This window comes from Vicugna pacos, chromosome 14 (assembly GCF_048564905.1).
Source record: "Vicugna pacos chromosome 14, VicPac4, whole genome shotgun sequence".
Lineage (NCBI taxonomy): Eukaryota > Metazoa > Chordata > Mammalia > Artiodactyla > Camelidae > Vicugna > Vicugna pacos.
This window is the reverse complement of record NC_133000.1, coordinates 60,734,499-60,757,862: the sequence shown is the minus strand read 5'-3', so window position 1 is coordinate 60,757,862 and position 23,364 is coordinate 60,734,499. Positions and strand designations below refer to the sequence as shown.

Below are 23,364 nucleotides of genomic sequence, written 5' to 3'. Positions count from 1 at the left end.
CCAGTACAAACAGCATTGATAATGAAGGTGCTGAAAACAAGGAAGCAGGCGTTTATATATCATCCGTGTGTTTAGTGTGTACAGAACATGGGTTCACATTCATTAATATAATGTGTATTCATCCACATGCACAAAACCTTTTTCTGGCGGGGGTGAAAGCACAGGGAAAACAAGGCATTCTGATCTCGTTCACAGAAAACAATGCGGAGATATCTGAAAAAGGAAAGACTTGGAGCTGAAAGCCATAAAAACAAGTTATGACTCAAATATTCCGGAAAATCGATGGATTTAATTTGTATTGCACCTTAATTATTGGAGAAAGACAATATGGATTTCTGAACATACAACAAAATGAAAAACACAAATGATTGGTCCTTCATAGAGATGTTTTATGTGTAATTGATGGTAAGCAACTGAAGTTTGGCAGTGAAATGGATGGCTTTCTGAAAGTGTGTAATGCTGACTTAGACTAAGTGTTAATTTCATGAAGATTTAAATGAAAAGATGCCACAAAGTCTCTTAGAATCCTATGTTTCATATTTCATTAGGCATACAATACCAATAGATGCTTCTAAATACTTCCAGTTTTGCAAAGTGCTCAAATATACTTAACACTATTGTGCCGCATGTGTTCTACTTAAATGCGATGACTAAATCAATAACTAATTAGAATCTTGATGAGTACAGAGATCGAAAAATACCATTAACGTGTCATTACTGCCAATGGGTAAATTAACATGTGACTGGCATACCATGGTGTCTTGAAGCATTACTTTTTCCCAACCTCAGATGCATCATAAAAACCAAAAAACATATGGAGAGCCAACTGTATTCATAAAGCCCCAGTTTGGTTTATTTTGCTTCTCTCTGTCAGGGGGAGCGTAATACCTGGCTTTGGCACACCTGGTGGATCAGTTAGGCTGTGGCTCTAAATTGACTTCTCGAATTAGGACATTTCTCCAAGTGCCAAGCAGGAATCCTAGGCTGAAGGCATTGTACATGAAAGCAATGGTTTTGCGTGAATAACACATTCCTTCCGCATACAGTTTCCGTGACTGGGAAAGTTCTGCACACCCATGGCTCTGCCCATGAGTTCAGTACAGTCTGGAGAACCCAGGACAAGCACGCTCATGCGAGAAGGGTGTGCCCTGGCAAACTTCTAATAAATGGACAGTTAGATACGTAAAAATTCTCTTTCTTGATTCTTGGTGCTCACAGATCATTGAGGAATCCCTTCTCTGAGCAGCACAAAACAAGAAGAGCTGGTTGACAAAACATTTTCGTTACAAAGGTGTGTCAACCCTGAGCTTGGAATTAAGAAGTTAAAATCTGTGATTTTTATATATATATAGATATAAAAATAGATGATCATACTAAGACTAAAAAAGTGAAAGAAATCTCCATGTCAATACTATATATATATTTTTTTGTCTTGACTCTTTTTGTTGTGAGTTATTTTGCAAGAGAATGCCCTTGTGACGCAGAAACCAATTGACATAAAGCAAATAGGTCAAAAGGAAAACTCACTTATGGATCTAATTGCTTCTTGGTTCATTAAAAGAACTCTTCTTGGAGGAGTGTAATGAGCATGGGGCAGAAACATCTAATTCACATCAAGCAAGCAATTGTATTGTTGAAGATTCTTTTCGTGTCAGATCCTCGAAGAGGATGAATTTGTGCAGGGGTCCACTGGTGAGTGGACATGAAGGGAAGACCCTGTGCCAATTGGATACAGTGGACAGACATTAAGAGAATTAAGGAAAATGGGGCCATTACTGAAATTGACATTGGGCAGGGTGAGAGAGAGGTGCTGACTCGTAGCAAATTTTGCTCTCGTATTAAAGATGGAATTCTAAATTTACATCAGTACCTCCAGATCAGTTTGGCATTGTGTGGTTAGCGTGCAAGACCTCCAAGACAACAGTGTATTTTCACTACACTAAAAAAATGTTCCAACTTTCTCCCATGAGCATTTCATCAACCCGATTTGTCACAGAAGTGCTTACACTGGGAGTTGGCTGATAATGCCCAACTTAGAGCATGAAAGCTCTTTTATTTTTCTCTCTTGTTCGCTTCTTTGTTGAAAATGCAGTTGTCTTGGGGTTTGGCCTGATTTTGCAAGGAAAATTATTTTCTTCCTATTTTTTTTTAAATGGGGAAAAAAAGACTCACAACGTGAGATTCCTTTACTTCTGCAGCATAAAAGCAAATGAAGGTAAGAAAATCTCCTGGTACGAAAGATTTGAGTAAGAATTCTCTAGAATAAACAAGGTCCCCACAGATAGCTGAAGGAAGGAGAAAGCAGTCCAGTCTGGCACCCGGTACTCTTTGGGAAAACAAAAAGGGAGGCAGAGTGCAGTACTGCCCTCTTCTCATAGAAAACGGTAAGTTTTTGTGGCATGGTCCATCGTCCAAGAGTGTAAGAAAAGATGTGAGTTGGCCGGTCAAATAGCTAAAGTTGCAGTTTCATCTGACCAAAAAAACCCAGGATTATCTGCACAGTCTCGGCAAGGCCAGGACAACGCAGACGAGAGAGCCTGAGAGCAGGGAGTGGCCCAGCTGGGTTGCAGAAGAGTCTACTTCTCTCCGGTCGGGATCCACGGCGGGGGCCTCCGTAGTGACAAACTCAAACTCCGTAGGACACACGTCATCCATGCACCCACTGCCACTCCCCGAGCCGCTGGATTCATCGCCTGGTGTGGACAGATTGAAAAAGAGAGTTAGACCCCAGACCAGGAAAGAGGAGGGCACACAAGAGATCTGGGCATCTCCCCATCTGAGGACCCTGCACCCCACCCCACCCCACCCCGCCCGGTTAGATTTTAATGGGCAGGTTTGTGCTGGGTGGACGGACTGTATCTAAATAGACACCTGAAACACAGTGTTAATTGATGCCCAGAATTACACGACTGAAAAAGCACGTGAACCCTAGACCCAACGGGAGGCTATACCCACCATGCTGGAATCTGTAATATATTTCTTCTTCTGGCCACTATTTAAGTTACTTTAAGAAATTTCATTCTTTGCTCTTTATGTACCCGAGGGTTACTGACCTCAGCGCATACCAGGCTTTTACAAAGGATTTTGAAAGGATATTTTTAAAGGAAAACAACTGAAGAGGAAAACCAACAATGCAAGCAGGAACTCAGAGGAGCAGCAGCACACAGCTGTGGAAGGCACCTGTTATTAATATTTTGGGCTGCTTTTTCCATGGTTGTTCTCTTCCTAAGCACAAGGATGGATTCTGCCTCAACCATTGGTTAACAAACCACGGCTTGCAGAACAGTGTGGCCTGCCGCTTGTTTTTGTGTGGCCCATAATCCCAAGAATGGTTTTTTTACTTTCAAGTGATTAAGAAAAAAAAACCCCAACAAATGAAGAATAATATTTTGTGATGTGTGAATGCTGTATCTCTGAAATCTAAACGCCAGTGTCCAAAGGTAAAGTTATACTGGAACACAGCCACACCCATTGTGTTATCTGGATTAACTCTGCATTCATGTATGGCAGTCTAGGCTGAACATACTTAATATCTGGCTCTTTACAGAAAAAGTTGCCTCTCTCTGCTTGAAACCAATGCCCAGGTGCCCACCTAGTATGCTGTCCTAGCCTGGCATCTTCCCTGCATGCCCAGCATGCCTTCTGGGCCTGCTCGTTCCTTCATGCTTTTCAGACTTTGTGTCTCAGACCTGGGCCCCAAATCAGTCTCTATCCATTACTAGCTACTTATCACCATTTGCAAGTCTATTATTTAATTGCTTGCTTTCTTGTTCCCTCCATGAGAATGTATACTTGTTGAGGGCAGACACTTTGTATATATTGTTCATTTCTGTGTCCCCCATTGCCTTTAATGGTCCCTGGTATACAGCTGGTGCACAATAAATACTTATTGAATAATTAAATGTGCCTTGGGCAGTTTCTTCAACTTCTGTCAGTTTCCTCAACTCAGGAGATACTGACAGTAACATTTACCTTGCTGAGGACACGTGAAAATCTCCTGATAAAATGTGCGAGAGCATCAAACCCAATGTATGCAATGATGCCTGATGGAAAGAAATACAGTTCCTACAGCAAAGATGACCTAGATTTGAACCTGCCATCTTTTATTTACGCTAATTAGGACAAGCCAGTTAGCCTCGCTAAGCTCTGCATCCTCACCTGTAAAAATGAGAATAATCATACCTGTTTCACAGAACTGTTACGGGGTGTAAGTGGGATAACGTTCCTGGGAGGGTTTAGGAAACTGTTAAGCCTGGTAAACGTCTGCTGTTTCCCCGTTTGCTCAATGATTCCGCTCAATAGCCCTAAACGCCCCCTGGTGGCCCAGGTTGGTAATGCACTCTTTGAGTTGCTCCTGAAAGACTGGCGCCATCTTGGCTGCCAGATGCTACTTACCTAAAGCGGAGGAAATGCTGGGGCTTTTCCAATGACCCACCCCTCCTTCCCGGAAAAAGCAAGGCTCAACTCAGCACAGTTCTTTTTTTTTTTTTTTTTTTTAAATAGGACATCTAAATACCACATAAGATCACTTGAATACAATATACCACGTTCTTAACATTTTCTCTAATTTATCTTTAGTGACCTTTACAAGGGGAAAAAATGCCCATTAATTAAATTCACAGATATCACAATTGCTAAGGGAATTGTTTTAAACACTGGTATTATGAACAAGAAGTAATATAACCTTTACAAAGATATTATTAAGGTGATTTAGAATATTAGAAATGTGGTAAGCAAATAATGGCAGGAAATTCTAGCTGAGAAAAATAATGGCCCCATCTCTTTCTGAAAAGGACTCACAAATGCAAGTATTTAAGGGGCGATTTTAAAAATGTCAGAAGCAGTAAGGGGCGATGACGGCTATAAGATGTGACAGTGGTTTATGTGACAGACATTATCCTACAATAGAAGGCCAAGTTCGGTGCTGGGATTAGAGCACAGTGATGCTCGTAGGTGTTGCTAATTTTTATTTTCTTTTTAGGGGAAATGGAGCAAGATCTCTTCTCAAGGACATTCCCTAAGCTTTGCAGATTGACAAGTATATAACCTCTTTAGGTCGGAGAGGAGAGGGAACGAAGGCCAACATCAACTAATTCTTATGTAGCTTGAACTATTTATTCCAATACCCCTTCTTTAGAAAATAAAGCATTTTGTTAGATAGAGAAGACAGAAGGGATAAACTGGGAGGAGTGAGGCCAAAGAGGGAGCAGGGGAGAAGCAGAAAAGGCTAAAACTTTGTATAATTTTCTCTTTTGAAGAGGGAAGAAGTTTGGTAAAGATGGTGGACACTGAGAAATTTTACATCAAGTCTATTGGGTTGGCAATTATCCTGCACTTAGAAAATTAATCTTTGAGTTATTTAAAATGGAATAGAGCTACAGTAATCAAGACAGCATGGTATTGGTATAAAAACAGGCATATAGGCCAATGGAACAGAACAGAGAGCCCAGAAATGAACCCACAAACTTTTGGTCAACTGATCTTTGACAAAGGAGGCAAAAACATACAATGGAGTAAAGACCGTCTCTTCAGCAAATGGTGTTGGGAAAACTGGACAGCAGCATGTAAATCAGTGAAACTAGAACACTCCCTTATACCATACACAAAAATAAACTCAGTATGGATCAAAGGCTTAAACATAAGACAAGATACAATAAACCTCCTAGAAGAAAACATGGGCAAAACATTATCTGACATACATCTCAGAAAATGCTCTCCTAGGGCAGTCTACCCAAGCAATAGAAATAAAAGCAAGAATAAACAAATGGGACCTAATTAAACTTACAAGCTTCTGCACAGCAAAAGAAACCATAAACAAAACAAAACGACAACCTACAGAATGGGAGAAAATTTTTGCAAAAGATGAAACTGACAAAGGCTTGATCTCCAGAATATATAAGCAGCTCACACGATTTAATAAGAAAAAACAAACAACCCAATCCAAAAATGGGCAGAAGACCTAAACAAGCAATTCTCCAAGGAAGAAATACAAATGATCAATAGGCACATGAAAAAATGCCCGATATCACTAATTATCAGAGAAATGCAAATCAAAACTACAATGAGGTATCACCTCACACCAGCCAGAATGGCCATCATTCAAAAGTCCACAAATGATAAATGCTGGAGAGGCTGTGGAGAAAAGGGAACCCTCCTACACTGCTGGTGGGAATGCAGGTTGGTGCAGCCACTGTGGAAAACAGTATGGAGATTCCTCAAAAGACTAGGCATAGACTTACCATATGACCCAGGAATCCCGCTTCTGGGCATATATCCAGAAGGAACCCTACTTCAGAAAGATACCTGCACCCCAGTGTTCATGGCAGCACTATTTACAATAGCCAAGACATGGAAACAGCCTAAATGTCCATCGACAGATGACTGGATAAAGAAGAGATGGTATATTTATACAATGGAATACTACTCAGCCATAAAAATAACAAAACAATGCCATTTGCAGCAACATGGATGGACCTGGAGCATGTCATGTCATTCTAAGTGAAGTAAGCCAGAAAGAATAAGAAAAATACCATATGAGATTGCTCATATGTAGAATCTAAAAAACCCATAAGAACATAAATACAAAACAGAAACAGACTCATAGACATAGAATATAGAATACAAACTTGTGGTTGCCAAGGGACTGGGGGGTGTGAAGGGACAGACTGGGAGTTCAAAATTTGTAGATACTGACAGGCATGTGTAGAATAGATAAACAAGATTACACTGTACAGCACAGGGAAATATATACAAGATCTTGTGGTAGCTCACAGCAAAAAAGAATATGACAATGAATATATGTATGTTTATGTATAACTGAAAAATTGTGCTCTACACTAGAAATTGACACAACATTGTAAACTGACTATAACTCAATAAAAAATGTTATTAAAAAATGGAAATAACTACTGAACATTTTCTGCAGGGGACAACTTGGTAGGATGATGGTTAAGACTTAGATGACTTAATGTCTTCCATCTGTAACTTGTTTCTTTCTAGCTCATTAATTCAAGCACACAAGCGTCATCTTTTGCTTCAGTGACCAAATTACAGAATCACTGGCAACTCTACATCTTATGTTCAAGAAATCGTTTTGGAGAAATCTCTCTATGAGAATATATATTTTTTTAAAAACTAAAACAACAAAACAAAAAACAACAAAACTTGCTTTTATCCTTATGCACCTAGAAACCACTTAGCCAAAACCCAAATATAGTCAGTTTCATTCCATGTGCCTTTAATAGTCTCTCAAATCACTGCTGAGATTTTGTGATCTTTAAGAAAACAGTCATGTGTAATACTGCATCAGCATGTTACTATTTCTCTATTTCAGACACATGTGTCAGTGGTTGGTGTGTGTGCACGACTGGAGAGAGAACTAATGCAGTTGGTTTCATGGCACACGAGATCTTATCTTAGCTCCTTGACACATGGCCTCCCTTATTTGAACTTCCCAACAATCCTTAATCAGGAATGCTTCCTATTCTATAGAAAAGGAACCTGAGACTCAAGAAATAATTTATTTAAGCCCTCAGTTCATAAGTGATGAAACAGATTCCAGCCCCGCCTTGTCTGAGTGAGCGATCTGGAGAACATTCTGCTCTTGATGGTTGGGCGGAGGGACAGGGATTTGAGACAGAGACATAAATGCTGATGGGGAAAGGAGACATGGGAAAACATTACTTTGCTGCTTTTTCATTAATGGATCGTTTGGCAGATGCAACTCAGTTTTAGCTTTGGTGGAGCTGAATGTCAGCCACTGAAACTATTCCTTAAGAGCACTTAGTATTTTAGTAGCATCCTAAGTTTTGTAGATCTGCGCTCTGCGCCCAAAGGATTATAAAGAGCTTTGCAGATGGGGTAGGAATGACACAAGTGTTAAGGTACATATTGCTCTTGAAGGAAAATTTTGGTATAATCTTCTATAACTGGTTTCAGTCTGGAGGTTACTGGTACTGGAAGAGGCTTTCTTACTCGTGTCCTGGAAGTTGACGTCATTGCCATTGTACGCATTCTTTAGTTTGTTGGTCATCACGCGGAGAGCCATGATCTGCTGTCTGATGAACGTGTCAGGCCGTGTGATGTCCACGTCCACCTCGGGGTTGTTGATCTGGTTGGTCAGCCCATCATTCATGATCTCAGGCAAGTATCTGCAGGGCAAAGAGGCAGAGAAGAGATTAGGGGGAGGTAGGAGGGACCTCGAACCCGGATTCTGCCACGCTGTCTCTAACAGTGAGCCAGAACATCGGCCAAAATGGGGCTTGGTTGCTGGAAAAAAGGCCAGACAGTGAAAACAAGGCATACATTTTCCCAGAGGAAGATATGGCTAAAATGTCTTCAGAGTAGTTTTTTAAAGGCACCGAATTCTTAGGTAAGCTTGCTTACAAATGAATACTCAACTGGGGACTTACAGAAATTATTACCTAAAACGAACTACTCTTTCTCCCTCCATCCCAAATGTTAGATACTTATGTCAAGGACTGGACAGCTTCCTCAGCTCTCCTGAGGATTTCGCTAGTGAGACCTGGACTTGTGAACCACATGTGATCCCAGAACGTCCCCTTGGATGTGGATGGGCTTTCTCAACGGAGGAGGCCCCACCTCAGGTTTGAATCAGAAGAAACTTCTGGGAACCAAAATCCATGTTTGGAAAGTTGGAGGAGCAACCAGTGATCACTGAAATATTGAAGTGTTCATTAGGGTTTTTATTTGGCAATAGAATCTTGGGTCTAACTCATTACAGAATAAAAGAGCAAAATCTAAAGATTCTTCAATTCTCCACCTTGTAGTGAAATGTCAATTTATGTTACAATGTCAAAATGTCCAAATTGTCAGTCCTTCCAATGTCCACAGCCTCAGCAGCCCTTATACCAGTGGAGACGAAAGATCTCAGCAAAGCGCTTGGAGCACGTCTGATGATAAACTACAACTCACACTTTATGGCTCAACAACCAAAGCCCTTCTCCATCTTGTCTCTGCTTTCTTAGGCTGCAGTAACTGCCTTCAAGGGACCCTCCTTGCCTTATGGAATCTCCCTGGACCCATCTTATCCTTGCCATCAATACACTTTCCCATTTAAGTTCCAAATATTGTTGTCAATCCTCACTTTCTCTTTAAGCAGTTTTCCAGCTTTGGGGGTTCTGCCCACTCTTATAGAGCTTCCAAGTTTGGTAGAGCAGTTCATGTACTGCACCAAAGTCATCTGCTGAGGGAGGAGGTTGGAGCTGAAATCCAGCTTGAATGCACTTGCAGGGCACCATTCACTGAAAGGGGTGCCTTTTTCTTTCCTTTTTTTTTGGTGGGAATCTTTTTATTTTAGGAAATTTCAATATACACCAAAGTAGAGACAATAGTATAATGAACCCTCCTGTACCCATCTGGGTGCCTTTTCTAATTCCTACAGAGGTGCTATATTTGTCTATATCCTGATAAGAAACAGATGGCACCCTCAAAGGAGCAATAAAGAGAGTTTAGAGAAGAGATATTTACAAAGGTGTGAACAGAGTTAAAGGAAACCAGCCAGGATGGTGAAGAAGCCTGGGGCTGGCAACAGCAGAAGGTCCAGAGAGGATGGAGCTATTATCAGAAAGCATGAGAATGAAACCACGGAATGGGGCCACATGACCCTGCAACAGCCAAGCCAAGGTCCCTCAGGGAGGGAGCTGAGGTAATGATACCCCGATTCTCCAGTCCCTCCTTCTGATCTCTGGCTGCTGCCTCCCATTGGCCGAACCCAGCTGGAAGCCAGCAGGAAAGGATGCCCCGGTGATTTGATGATTTGGTTTGTAGAGGTTCTCCCTCAGGGCACAGACCAGGGTGGAGTGATGAAGTGTGGATTTCAAGGGGAGTCAGAACCTCCATCCCAGGCACCCGAGAGGCTGGTGGCAGCCCTGCCTAATTGCTGTCATTACTATTCTTTTACTGCCTCTCCTAGTGTTGCTTGAAAACCAAAAACAAACAAAAACAAAAAAAAAAACCCAAAACCTTCCATTGCTCTATTTTGTCCTTCCTATTTGCATATTCTCGTACAATATACTCATGCTTAAAATTCTTCCCCTTCTTGCAGGTTATTTTCCGAGTTTCAGAAACCAAAGGCTCTATCCATCAGCCACCAAAAGAAGAAATAGAAACACACAAAGAAACTTTATAGGTAAGCCTTTTTTGCAGGTATTGAAATCTCATGCATGATGTATTTGTGTATGAGCTGGTTTACCCACTTGAAATCAGAGGTCCCCTGAAGAAGCTCCATGTCTTCATCCACATCTTGAACAAAACCAATGTCATGATATTCACTATGTAATGAACAATAAAACTCACAGGGTGCATTGCAAATTCTTTTCCATAAAACTTCACAGTATGTACTGCCCTAAAAGTGTCCTACTTGAAATTTTTTAAAAAGGTCATGGAACTATATTTCTTTATTTTTGCAGTTGAGCATAATGTGTGTGCTGCCTTTTAATATATCTGGCATACCAGTAAAATCTTGTCAGATTCTGAGATGGTCTTCCTGATATAAGTTCTAAAATATGACACTGGATTGACTGTTATTGACATTCAATTATATGTGCTGGGCTCCATGAGCTCTACTTAATTGCTGAAGCTCACTGGAATAAACAATACAAGGCTGACACAGGAGCTCAGAGGGGCTGAAAATGCTGGCGGGTTCTGGTATTGCTCCCGGACATTTTGTAAAACGATTCCTGGAGCTGAACCTTCCCTGAGTCAGAGGAGGACTTCGCTGCTTTCAGATGCCGCGCGCACGGCAGGGCTGGCCGAGACTCATCCATCTGAGGCTGACTGCGATCGCTTACGTGGGGATGCTGCCCCTGAGAGTCTGAGCATTCAGGAACAATGGGAGACCCGGCAAAGAAACCCAGCCTCTTAACTGTGTCTGCTGATGCTCAGCCACTTAATGAAAACAAGTCACAACGTGCCCATGTCCTCAAGATCCTTTTCTGCTTTTGGTGTATTCAAAGGGTAACTTGAGAGACAATGTGGTAACTTAAACAGAAAAACACAGTTGAGAAAGAAAATGGCCATTTTGTCACTCCAGCGCTCCACCCTGAGGCCAAATCTGTGGGTGCCCAGAGCGCAGCCTGAGGGGGCAGTGGACGCCCAGTTCGGCACCAGCCCATTTCTTTGCTGCCCGAATTGTTTGATCTCTTTACACGACACTCATGTCCTGCAAAAGCAGACACATCTCTGAACCCATAATAGTCTTCCCTTTGTTAGATTTTGCATCAGCTCTTTGGGGTGACAGCATTCTAGTTTTTGCACCATCATGGTTCCCATGTTCCCAGACTGGATGCACATTGACCTGGGGCAGGGAGAACCCAGAAATGAGGACAAATTGGGGGTGGGGGTTGTCACCTTTGGCCAATACCTCATGCTTGGTGTGGAAAGTGAGTGGCCTCTGTGAACACTCTAGTAGACCTTCCCCATTTTGGAAGAGCACGGGGAGGGACTAAATCTTGGGCAGTTCGGCAGAATACTTTTTCTTCCCATCTGCTATGGTCTACAGGTATGTGTTCTCCCCAAATCCACATGTTGAAAACCTAATGCCGAAGGTGATAGTATTAGAAAGCAAGGCCTTTGGGGAATGTCCCCATGATTGGGACTAGCGCTCTTATAAAAGAGGCCACACAGGGCTTCCCGGCCCCTTCTGCCATGTGAGGACACAGCGAGAAGCCTACAGCCCTCCTTTGACCATGCTGGCACCTTGAACTTGAATTTCCAGCCTCCAGAACTGTGAGAAATAAACTCCTGTTGCTTCTAAGCTACTCAGTCTGTGCCGTTTTGTTACGTAGTCTGAACAGACTAAGACAACGTCTACCTTCATACCGTTGATGTAAGCGTCCTTGATTGCAGCCAACCTTTACAGCTGATTAGGTGAAAAAGTCCAATGGGAATTGGGGGGGGCACATACAGTCAACTTTGTGGGTGGCTGCAGGCTCTGTCACTGGCAGAACCGACAGCCCCTGCCACGTAAGAGACGTTAAACATGACTTGGCCCCCCGCAAGTTTTCCCCTGGCCAGCACAGTGCCTGCCATGGTTCAAAAATCACTCCCTTCCATCGAGTCAGTGCTTCTAGAAAGATCCGTTGATGTCTGAATGTGTTTGCTGGGAGGACGGGTGTGAACTTATCGGTGCTTAGTGTTTCTCATCACCACTCGCTACTGCTGGTAGTAGTTTTGATGAAAAGAGGTGCGTAGTGAGGGAAAGGGACACACAGTTCACAAGATTTAATGGGATTTGAAGGCTAGTAACAGCCTCAGAAGTAAGGAACTTGTAAGGAAGGTTAGCCCGGGGGTGCCCAGTGGAGCTGGTGAGAGTCCAAACAGAAGCTGGGGGAGGCATGAGGAGAAATGGGGTCCCCAGGTGACAACGTGGGTTTATTTTGAGGTGCCTGACACCTCCTCGGACAGCTCCAGCCTCGAGGCGCCCTCGGAAGAGGGCCATGAAAACAGCCTCAATCCTGTTTGTTGCTACAAATGAGCTCCGTTCAATACGTATCTCTACAGCAGCGTCTAATTCAGCGCTCCGAAGGCACCCATCTCCAGTGGGCTGACGTGCTTAACTACTCTAAGAAGACAGAATATTAACACAGGTCCGAAATGCCCCATCTGCAGTGCCGAAATTTGGAAGTCTCCAGACACTTACTAGCCGAACTTGATCTGATTCTCATTTATTCCACTTAATGTGAATAGCAATATATTTTGCTGCAGAAACTTAGCGTGTGTGACTGTGAGCTGCAGCCTCAGGCCCCACTGGGCATATAACATAATATATAGTATGTGCACTGGGTTGTTTTCCTAAAATCAGAACAGTTCTGAATTCTGAAACATGAGTAGTCCAAAGATATCAAACAAGGCATTGAGAACCTCGGGTACCCATACCCTTTTTCAGAAGCATTTGGAAAATATGTCAAATTTCACATTCATTAGGATGGATGTGAAAAAGAAAGAGAAAGAGAAAGAGAAAAAGAAAGGAAAAGGAAAAAGAAAACGAAAACCAGAAAATAACAAGTGTTGGTGAAGATGTGGAATGGAGTGTAAGTGCCTGGCATGAAGCCATTGACGGCCAAGGCAGCAGTTTTTAAAGGCATCCATCCCGAATGGAAACCTTGCCCGCTGTATGGCACAGCTGCTAGGACACACTTAGATAAGAAACTGGGCCTCACTCGTGAAGGTCCCCTTTCAGAACGGCCTGGGTAACCGCCATAGCCGAGGGCTTGAGTGACTGGAATCTCCCTTCTGGCATTCTGTGCTTTCATGTAGCCAAGAAAGAATGAGTTCTTGAAACTACAGCACCCCACCCTTAGACCCTAATAAAGGCAGAGTACCATCCCTCTCTCGCTACCAGAGACCTCGCTGTGTGGCCATCAGGTGTGCCATGTACTCCTCTGTGGGTAATAAATCTCGTTCCTCAGGGTTCCCTGATGGCCTCTTACTGCAGTGCATCCTGTGACTTATGGTCATAAGAACTGCAAAACCCAACCCAGCTGCGAACAGGGGTTCTGGTGGAGGAAGTGTCTTTGGAGCTTGCTATGAGTGATAAGTGACCCGGTCAGCACATCAGGCATTCCTAGCCCAGGGCGCCCCCCTGAGTAGGCTTGGGACCCCTGGAGTAGGGAGAAATTGGGACTCTTGTGCCTGGCTAGTGGGAATATAAAATGGGGCAGTGCAATGGAAAACAGTATGGCAGTTCTACAAAAAAGGTGAAAAATAGAATTACCGTATGATCCAGCAATTCCACTTCTGGGCACATAAAAGAACTGAAAGCAAGGGCTGGAACAGATACTTGCACACCCGTGTCGACAGCAGCATTATTTACAATAGCCAGAAGGTGGACGCCACCCAAGTGTCCACTGATGGATGAATGCGTTCACAAAATGTGGTCTATGCATGCAGTAATTCAGCCTTAAAAAGGAGGAGATTCTGACCCATGCGAACGTGGATGAATCTTAAAGACATTATGCTAAGTGAAATAAGCTGGACACACAGGGACAAATGCTATCTAATTTGACTTGTATAAGGTACCCGAAGTAATCAAGAGACAGAAAGTAGAATGCTGGTTGCCAGGTGCTGGCGGGAGGGAGGTGTGAGGAGTTACTGTTAAATGGGTGCAGAGTTTGGTTTTAGGAATATGGAAATATTTGCAGGTGGATGGTGGTGATGGTTGCACAACCATGTGAGTGTATTGGCTGTACACTCACAAACGGTTAAAATGGAAATGGTACATCATGTCTATTTTGCCACATTAGAAAAATAGCGTTCAGTGAAATTCTTCAAGTAAATTCTTGAAGACTTGAGCTGGAGTTGTCAGTGGCATTAGGTACTTCAGTGAGGTGTGTCACTGAGATACGGCTAGAGACACAGAGATTGAGCCAGGGCACCTGAGATCTCTCAGGGACCCAGCAGTGTGATCATGGGCAAGTCACTTAGCCACTGTATACTTGTATATACAACTATATCCCTCATACAATTATTACTATATACGAATATATATAAATAAATGAATAATACCTTATTTGTTTCACAAGCTGTCATATTAAGTGAAGGCATATGGAGATGCTTGAAAAATATAACACACGATGGCCGTGCATTCCTATGAAAATTAAGTTGTTAACATGGGGCTCCCTCAAATGCCAAGCTCATTCCTTAGGAGGACCGTCAGCAGCAAAATTGGGAGTTTTAAAGCCTGAATTCATGGACAGAAGAATGATTTGCAGTGGCCTCCCTCCAGCTGGAGACTGCTTGGCATGAAATGGTTTGGAACTCCTGGAGGGCACACAGCTCATTGGTTGCGCCAGTGAACAGAAGCTGAATTCTCTGACTTGGCCTCTAAACTCATTGGCAGCAGCTGCCCAAACCAGCTTTTCTGGGTAGGACTGGAGTCAGCAAACTCCAGCACGGATGAAAAAGGAGACCCACGAGCCAGCTCTCAGGGCTGCCGAGAATGTCCTCAGCAGCGCGCTTCTTTTCCTCCATTTTTCATCACTTGCAGGCGATGCGCTCAGGGTCCTTCTCTCCCGGGACAGTAGCTTTTGTGGGGTCTTCTTCCCCAAGGATTCCAGAGAAGGAAAGTGGGCTTCCAGCAACGCCAGCTTGGACAGTTGCCAGTTCTCTTCCCAGACAGACTTCCCACTTTCCCGAGGTGTTTGCCTGGCTGGGTGCACATCACATAGTCCACAGTTCTTTCACATGCAGCTGGAGTGCTTTGGGACATATCCCACCATCAGACTAAGACAATATTATCCCTCCAGACCTGCCATGTCACCGTCATTGACCGACTCATCACTGTGCACCATTTCGTCCCTCCTTCAGCTGCTCAAACTTCTCCACTCACGACTCCCCTCTAGCTTCTTTGCTTAGTCGGTCCACTCCCGAGAGTGATGGATCTATTTTCAAGATTTTTCTACGATTCCTATTTCTTACAATTTATGGTATTTGCCTCCTGGCCTCAGGAAGGATTTCCCTGGGGGACACAGTTATTTCTTTGGGGGTCAGGTGCCATACAAGACAGCGGAGGCTCCCGGCAAAAGCTCTGACTCCAGTGGACTGGATTAATCCGTGTCCCTCAGCCGGCATCTTGATGACCTTCTAGGAAGCATCTTAAAGAGGGGTGGTGGCTAAACACTGGCTTACCAGGAGCAGAAAAACAAAGCTGTTTGGCCAATTTTATGGGTGAGAAGGAGGAGTCTGGAAATGACTGTCTCAAGAAGCCCTGAAGACTCTGATAATGTATGTTCTCTCATGAAATCCACGTACTCCTGGGACTTGCCTCTCAGACTGGCTTCCTTTGTGCTCCTCCTGCCTCACCCCAGTGTCCCCCATACTCTCCTTTTCAACTCCTCTGAGCTTAGACAAAGGGTCCCCAGGAGGGGAACACAATCCTCAAGGAACACACAGATGATGTGGCTCCATCCTCAAAAGCGAGAGTCTGTCTCTGTATGAACAGAAAGGTAAGAGTCAACATGAACATCATGAGGGCTTTATTTTCCCTTCTGCTGCCTCGGGACGGAGTCCCAGCCTCTGGGCGCTATCCTCATCAAGTCTGCTTTCCTTCTGAGCCTCTGCTTTCCTGCCTGCCATCGAACCACTCTCCAGCTCCTGTGCAGACAGCTCACTGCAGACGCCAGCTGCCCAGAACGCCCTTCTCGGGGATGACGGGTGACTGTGGATGTCCTCCTGTGGGCTCGAGGTTCCCCCTGGGCCCTTTAGGGGGCCTAGATCTGGAACCCGCACCACGATTCTTGAACTGCTTTTCCCTCTGGCCTTCTAGATTGTTACTGATTTTCCTCCCATCCTTCCTCGCTTCCTTTCAGTTTCTGTTTGCCTGAGTTAGGTCAGAGTGTTGCTGCGTCTTCTTTCATTGCTCCTAGGAAGTTGCTTAGGTATATGAGAAGCGGGAGGGAGAGAAGTTACAGTTGCCAACTCACTTGCCTGCTGGTCACTGAAGATGCAGCCTAGGTTGCATTTCTTGGGTGACAGACACTGACCTGAATTCTTTATTCGCTATTCTGATAAAGCAGCATGCGGATTTCAGTACTGTCTGCTGTAGACTGGATGTTTGGGCCCCACCAAGACCCATATGTTGAAGCTCTAACCCTCCATGTGATGATGTCCAGAGGTGGGGCCTTGAGGAGGCAATTAGGTGTAGATGAAGTCAGGAAGGCGGAGCCCCAGGATGGGATTAGTGCCCTGATAGGAAGAAGAAGGGATCAGAGCCCTCTCTCTCTAACCTGTGAGGGCACAGCAAGAAAGCGGCCACCTGCAAGCTAGGGGGGCTGGGAGGGTTCTCACTAGAACCCAGCCCTGCCAGCAAGCACCCTGATCTTGGACTTCTAGCCTCCAGGCTACGAGAAATCAATGTCTAAGTCCCCAGTCTACGGTAGTTTTGTTATCGCAGCCTGAGCTGAGACATTCATTGAATCCAGTACTGACCAGGGATTCAAAGTGTCCATCCTTGGCCCATAAAGGCATCTCGCTTGAGACTAGAGGTTTGTGCAGACCATGTCCTGTGTCCTGAAGGCTGTGCTGTGTTTCCAACTTAAAATTCCCTCTTGATGCACTTGTGAGGCTTAAGCAATTCATTGCTGGGATGACTTGAACCTGGCCTGGGCTCCGGTTGTCCTGAGTGGGCGGCGTGACAGCTGGACCACGTGACCTCCTCAGCCCAGTTGCCGCTGTTGTCTTTCATAGAAGAAGAACCCCATGAAAGCAAACATCAAGGGTATCCATGGAGGCGAAGAGCAAAAAGCAAATCATAACATGGTCCCTGAGGCTTGTGTGTGAACTGAAGAAGGGAATATCTTACATGTTAATGGGAACTTAAAGTAGAGCTGCCAGATAAAATACAGGACTGCCAGTGAATTCTGAATTTCAGATAAACAATGAATCCTTTTTTTTTTTAGTGTAAGTGTGTTCCATTTGGTGTCTGCGGTTTTTATGTGCTAAATCCGGCAACTCTGCCTTAGAGCTTTGCTACTCAAAGTGCGGTCCCGGGACCAGCAAAGTCTGCAACCCCTGCAAGCTTGTTAGAAATGCAGCATCTCAGTCCCGCCCCAGACTTACTGAATCAGAATCTGCACTTTTAACAAGATCCCCCAGATTTTAGCCTGTGTGAGAAGCACTGCTTTAGGGCTTACAGCCTGCTCTCTTTCTTCCTTCTACCTCACCTCCTGGTTCCAGACCTGCTCAGCTACTGAAACAGACTGAGATCTCCCAGAGATGGATGAAGGTGGGGGCAGGGCAGGAAGCGGGGTTCACGTTCCAGGGGGGCCATGGCGCACATAGCCTTGACCGTTATCTCAGCACAGCAGATTTCACCCTGTCGTTGCCATAGCAACCGCATCTGGGTGTATCCTGTTCTGTTTCAAGTCATCATTAATTTCAGCAGGTGCTGTTCATTTAGTAAGTATTCATTTTAGCTATTTGGGGAAATACTATATCCTGGAGTAAAGGAACATATCTTTTGGTTTCAGAAATATTAACATGGGGACTAGACATGCTTCTGAATGAAGGGAGTGTGGTAAAGAGCTGTGGAGGTTCATTCAGAAAACAATCAGGAGAAATAGGCGTGATGGACAAGCCCGATCAAATACAAAGCTAGGATAAAAGTGCTGCAGGACTGAGCCAACGACTGTGGCTGAGGGACTCAGATGGATGAAACACAAAGAGAGGGAGAAATGTCTGAGCTGTTGGTGGCCTCATGCCACAGGCTTGGGTTTAAAAACTCCAGACAGTGACCATCTCTATCAGTGCTGATCAGCATCGCTGTTCCATATCCATCGACATCTGTTGATACTTTTTTAAAAAAAAAATAAGCTTCCCGTTCTTTTATTTCACATGGATGAGAAGAATAACCTGTCTTTTTTTTTTAATAAGCACTCCTAAACATTTAAGACAAACCTATCATCTGAAAGCCCATACTTCAAAAATAGGGAAAAGATAGGTTATCTGCATTACAAACATGTTTCAGCTTGCAGCATAGTTCAGTGGAATTTTTTAAAATGAAGATGTCTCCTGTGTGTTCCTAGATCAATTAATATTTGGATGAGAAGAAAACTTCAATTAAATTTAATTCAATAAGTCTTTATTGGTTATCTACTTATAATGCTATTAAATATAAAGTTGTAAGATTAAGATTCCATTCCAGTGGAAGAATTAAAAAAAATCCCCAAGAAATTGTAATTTTTCAATGGCAATATAATTTGAGTCACAAGTATTTGACAGACTTATCTTTCTAATAATATACTGGGTTAAATTCTGGAATATTCCTACAAATGGCTTCATTGCATTACACTTGATGATTTCCCTCACTTGCATAAGTCCTCCAATGGCTTCCCACGGACCCCAGGATAAAATTCCAGTCTGGCCCCTGAGTACTGTGTGGTCCTTTCCTAACCTGCAGTCCATTAAGATGGTACTTGGAAGTTCCAAAATCCACTGTCCTCTCTCCAGCCGTCGTGCCTTTTCCTGTGTTGACAGACATCACTGCCGTCAAATAGTACTTGAGTCACAGAGCCTTGCACGGTGCCTGGGCCAAGGGAGGAGTGTTTAATAATATTGCTGATGGACTGAATGAACGAATGCAGATCCACTAAAGCTTGTACAGGGCTGAGAATCTGTTCCATTTGTTCTCCTAACCTGGGGAAGACAGTATTTAGCTGTCACTCTGTTTTAGAGACAGGGCATTGAAGTGAAAAGAGCCCTGGGTGAGGGTTTGGGAGATCTCAGCTTTCACCTTTGCTCATCAGCTGATGTTAGACTAATGGTTTACCCAGTCTGGGCTCCTGGCTGTACAGTGCGGAACTGGGCTGAACCAGGCCAGTCTCCTCCAGCTCCAACCTCAGTGGTCTTTGTCTTCTCCATTCATTTTCCAGATGGAGTGTACTCCCTTCCCCAAGCCCTGCCCGAAACCTGTTGCAGATGGGCAACAGAGCCGCTCAAAAAATCAACCGCTTCATTCACTAGGCCATCTGGTCACATTTTACAGTGTGTTTTTCTACCATCATCAGGAAAAGACATGTTAGAAGCTGTTAATTCACAGCTGAATTTGCTGGTCCAAGGTCCAAGGTCCTAAAAGGCTGGACACTGATATATGACTAAGCATTTTTGAGGGGCATGTTATTGAGACCTCAAATACACCTTTGTACCCCCCTGATTTGGACACTGATATTTGGGGGTACCTTGAAATGCTTATAGTTCTTTCTATAGCTGTTTTGTTTTCAACTTTCTAAGCTCTTTTCTAGTAGGGCTAATAATATCATTGCCAATAGAAGTTAAAAAGTGCAACTCAGCAGTGTGAGAAGTTATACCCAGTGAGCACCTTCCTCGCACCCTGCCTTCTGCAGTTCCTTCTCAACTTGATATCCACGACTCTTCTTGTTTGCTTCTCATCACAGCTGCTTCATATGCTTGAAACCGCCCAAGAAGCCCCAGAACAGAGCCCCCTCTTAGCTTCTCCACCTGCTGGTTGATCCCCAAAGATTCCTTGAGTCCAGTTTACCAGCTGCTCTACCCACCTGCACCCTCGCTAAGGAGGGCCCTGGGCAGATTCCTCTCCTGGTGTCTGCCCTGCCTGTCGGCTCCCAGCCAGTTCCCTCATCCAGCTTCTCCACCCTATGAAAACTCAGGCCAAGCCCATTTCTGGGCTGAATCAAGAAAGTCAGAAATTCCATACCAAGTGCCAGCAGCACTGGGCAGCAGAGTGGCAGGATGAGACAGAGCCATCTCTCATCAGGGGGTCCAGTGGACCCCTCCAAGGCATGGGAGCTATGAGATGCACTCTTGCTTGTCCATCGTTTTCTTTTTCCCTTACCCTTTCAATGAGACTTGAATATTTTTTTTTTCTCCGAGGGTGAAAAAAAATTATAGTCAGATTTTCACTCCCTGTTTAACTTGTGATGGAAAAAATCCCAGTAAGCTGTACAAATGTAACTCGGATAAAAATAGCTCCGCTATCTTAAAGTCATTAAGTGAACGTAAAAGCTCTTTGTGATCTCGGGATATCCATAACCTGGCATCTGTCACCATCGCTCCGTCCTCATCCAGAGGCGAGGCATTCAGAACAAGGATTCCACGCTTAATGGCACCTTGAGAGTAAGTGCTCCCAGGTGCCCATCAAGCCTGTCACTGTGAACAGCTGTCGCTAAGTGACAACTTGTCCCTCCACCCTCCGTTGCTTTTTGCACACACAGGTCTGCAGAGCTGTGCCAGGAGAGCCTTCCAGGGCTGGATGTGCAATGCCCCACTCATAAGAACAGTGAGTCGCCCTCACCTGGCTTTGCTGTGCCCGTTCCAACATTCCTCTTCGTTGGACGTGCCCGCTGTCACACTCTCGTCCTTGCAGATGGTGTAGGGCAACGCCGACCAGACCTTTTTAGAGAGCTTCAGTTTCTCTTTTATGTCTGTGACCTGATCAAGAAAGCAAGGAAAGACAGTGAACATTCTCCCCAGGCACTGCCCACTTCTACACAAGAATGCAATGCAGGTGAAGGTTAGGACTAGCGCAAACTCTCCATCAGCTTTAAGAGAGACAGCATCCTGCAGGATTTTTTGCCCAGGAAAGCCTCACTTCCTCTTCCCTCAATCTCCTTCTAGCTTCCGGCAGAGAATCTCAGGTGACTGGCTCCTTGGTTTCCATCTTTCCTATCCTCCCATTCTTTGCATTAAGACCTCATGAAGCATCTCAACTGACTTCGGGCCCCTCTTCGGCTGGGAGAAATAGGTGTTCCTTATTGCAAATACCCTAAATATATCCTTTAGAACTCATCTGTCAGGATGTCAGGTAAATGCACCTCAACAGTGCACGAAAAGATACAGAGCTTTCTCCAAAGATCTGCTCGTTTCTGCAAGAACTGCAGATTGTCACTAATTCAGCTGCTGGTAATCTCCACTCTTGACTGACTGACAGGCCCACCCTCTTGGACGCTGAGCAGCAAACCAAACCCACTTAGAAATCTCTAGCAGCAGAGGGAGGAGAGTCTTTCCAGACACAGGTAAGTGCAAAATCCACAGCCGTGTGGACGGATGGCCTGGAGGAGCTTGGGACCAGCATCTTCCGAGTTTTCAGGCTCAGCACTAGCTTTTCATCTATGGGGAAGGCAGGGAGAGGGATTTGGTACCAGTCTGGCTTCATAACTTGCATCTAGGTCCACACAGCCACAACTCTGATTTCTTCTTCTGTCTACATGAACATTGGGAAAATCTATGGATGGTTGAAATGCATCTGTTACTCATTGAATTATGTCACTCTGCCACCCTATTCACATGCTGAAGCCCTCAGTACCTCCGAATGTGACCTTATTAGGAGTTAATGTTTTTATAGAAGTAAGGAAGTTAAAATGAGGTCATTAGGGATCCCTTAATCCAACATGCCTGGGGTTCTTATACAAAAGGGGAAATACGGACACAGAGATATCCATAGAGGTAAGACAATGTGAGACACAGGAAGAAGACATTCATCTACAGGCCAAGGAAAGAAGCCTGGAAAAAAATCCTTCCCTCACAGCCTTCAGAAGCAACAAATCCTACCAACACCTCACGTTTTGGACGTCTGGCCTGCAGAACAGGGAGACGATAGACTTTAAGCCACCCCATCTGCACTGTGGTACCTTGTCTCAACAGCCCTGCAAACCGACGCAGCATCCTAGAAGTGAGAACCACTGACACGTGTGATCTGTAGCCTTTGGAAAGAAAGCATTCTGTGTTTACCGTGGACGGAGTATAGATTTGAGAAAAAAAACTCCAAAGGTCTTTTGTCAGGTTTAAGAATAAACACAAAGAAAGAAAAGCGCTCTGACATTTCGTGTTGTCCCTAGTCATATTTCTCGGTAGTTCCAGAATTGTACAGCCCTTGTTCATCTGTGATTCTGGTGATGACAGAGATTTCAGTCCTGGGAAATGTCTGTTCACCAACCAAGTTCTGAAGATGACCAGAAAGTGGAATCTGAGAGCCTGGTATATATCCTTAAATGGTGTGATGTTACTTTTGTTTCAGAACGTTAAAAAAAACAAATCCACCAGTAATGGCATTCCTAGGAGCAGCTGACACACAGCAGATGTTTGGGTAGCTTGAACACTACGCTCTCCGATTTCCCCAGTCGCGCTGACTTTGGTCCACAGGCTGCCCCCCAGCTCTCCTTCCAGCCAACCTGACTGGCTACAGGGCTGCGAGGACGCCAGGCCTTCTCTGCTCACCACTCCTGGTACAGGTACTTATGCATGTTGTTACTGGTTTTTTATTTTTTCGTTCTAAAGATATGTGGCCATTTCTATCCAGCCATAGAGGGACGGACATTCTCTGTTCAACAATTATCCAAAAAACCTTCAACCTTCCCCAACCCCATCAAGTACCAACAAATAAATGTTAAAAGCAAGATGGAAAAATCACCATTCTGCAACCGTCATAGTAGTAACTGATCTCAGTAAATGTCATCCATAGACGCTGTTATGGGTTGAATTGTTTCCCCCCAAAAGATGCTGGAGTCTTACCCACCGGGACCTTTGAATGTGACCTTATTTGGAAATAGAGTCTTTGCAGATGATCAAGTTAAAATGGGGTCATCAGGGGGAGCTCTGATCCAGCATGACTTTGTTCTTATAGAAAGGGGAAATTAGGACACGGAGACAGACACGCACGGGGAGAAGACCATGTGAAGATGGAGGCAGAAACTGAGGTGATGCGTCTACAAGCCAAGGAAACCCCAACCACATGAAGCCAGGGGAGAGGCCTGAGACAGCATCTCCCTCACAGCCTCAGGAGGAAGCAGCCCTGCTGGCACCTTGAACTCCAGACTGTGAGAAATTACATTTCTGTTGTTGTAAGTCACTCAGTTGGTGGCTACGCAGCCCTGG

The 23,364-nt window shown here is 44.4% G+C and overlaps 1 protein-coding gene across 13 annotated transcripts in view; it reads right to left on the bottom strand.

Annotated features, from left to right (window-relative positions):
• Window positions 1–269: 269 nt before the first annotated feature.
• GPC6 (glypican 6) overlaps window positions 270–23,364 on the bottom strand; it is a 1,040,045-nt gene continuing 1,016,950 nt past the window's right edge. For all 13 annotated transcript variants that reach the window (XM_072976448.1, XM_031684439.2, XM_072976442.1 and 10 more), the window contains 3 exons: window positions 20,786–20,922; window positions 7,975–8,150; window positions 270–2,693 (listed from right to left, as the gene is read on the bottom strand). In XM_072976448.1, the coding sequence (XP_072832549.1) occupies window positions 2,491–2,693; window positions 7,975–8,150; window positions 20,786–20,922 (516 nt within the window). In that variant the 3' untranslated portion in view covers window positions 270–2,490. The remainder of the gene's footprint in view (window positions 2,694–7,974; window positions 8,151–20,785; window positions 20,923–23,364) is intronic.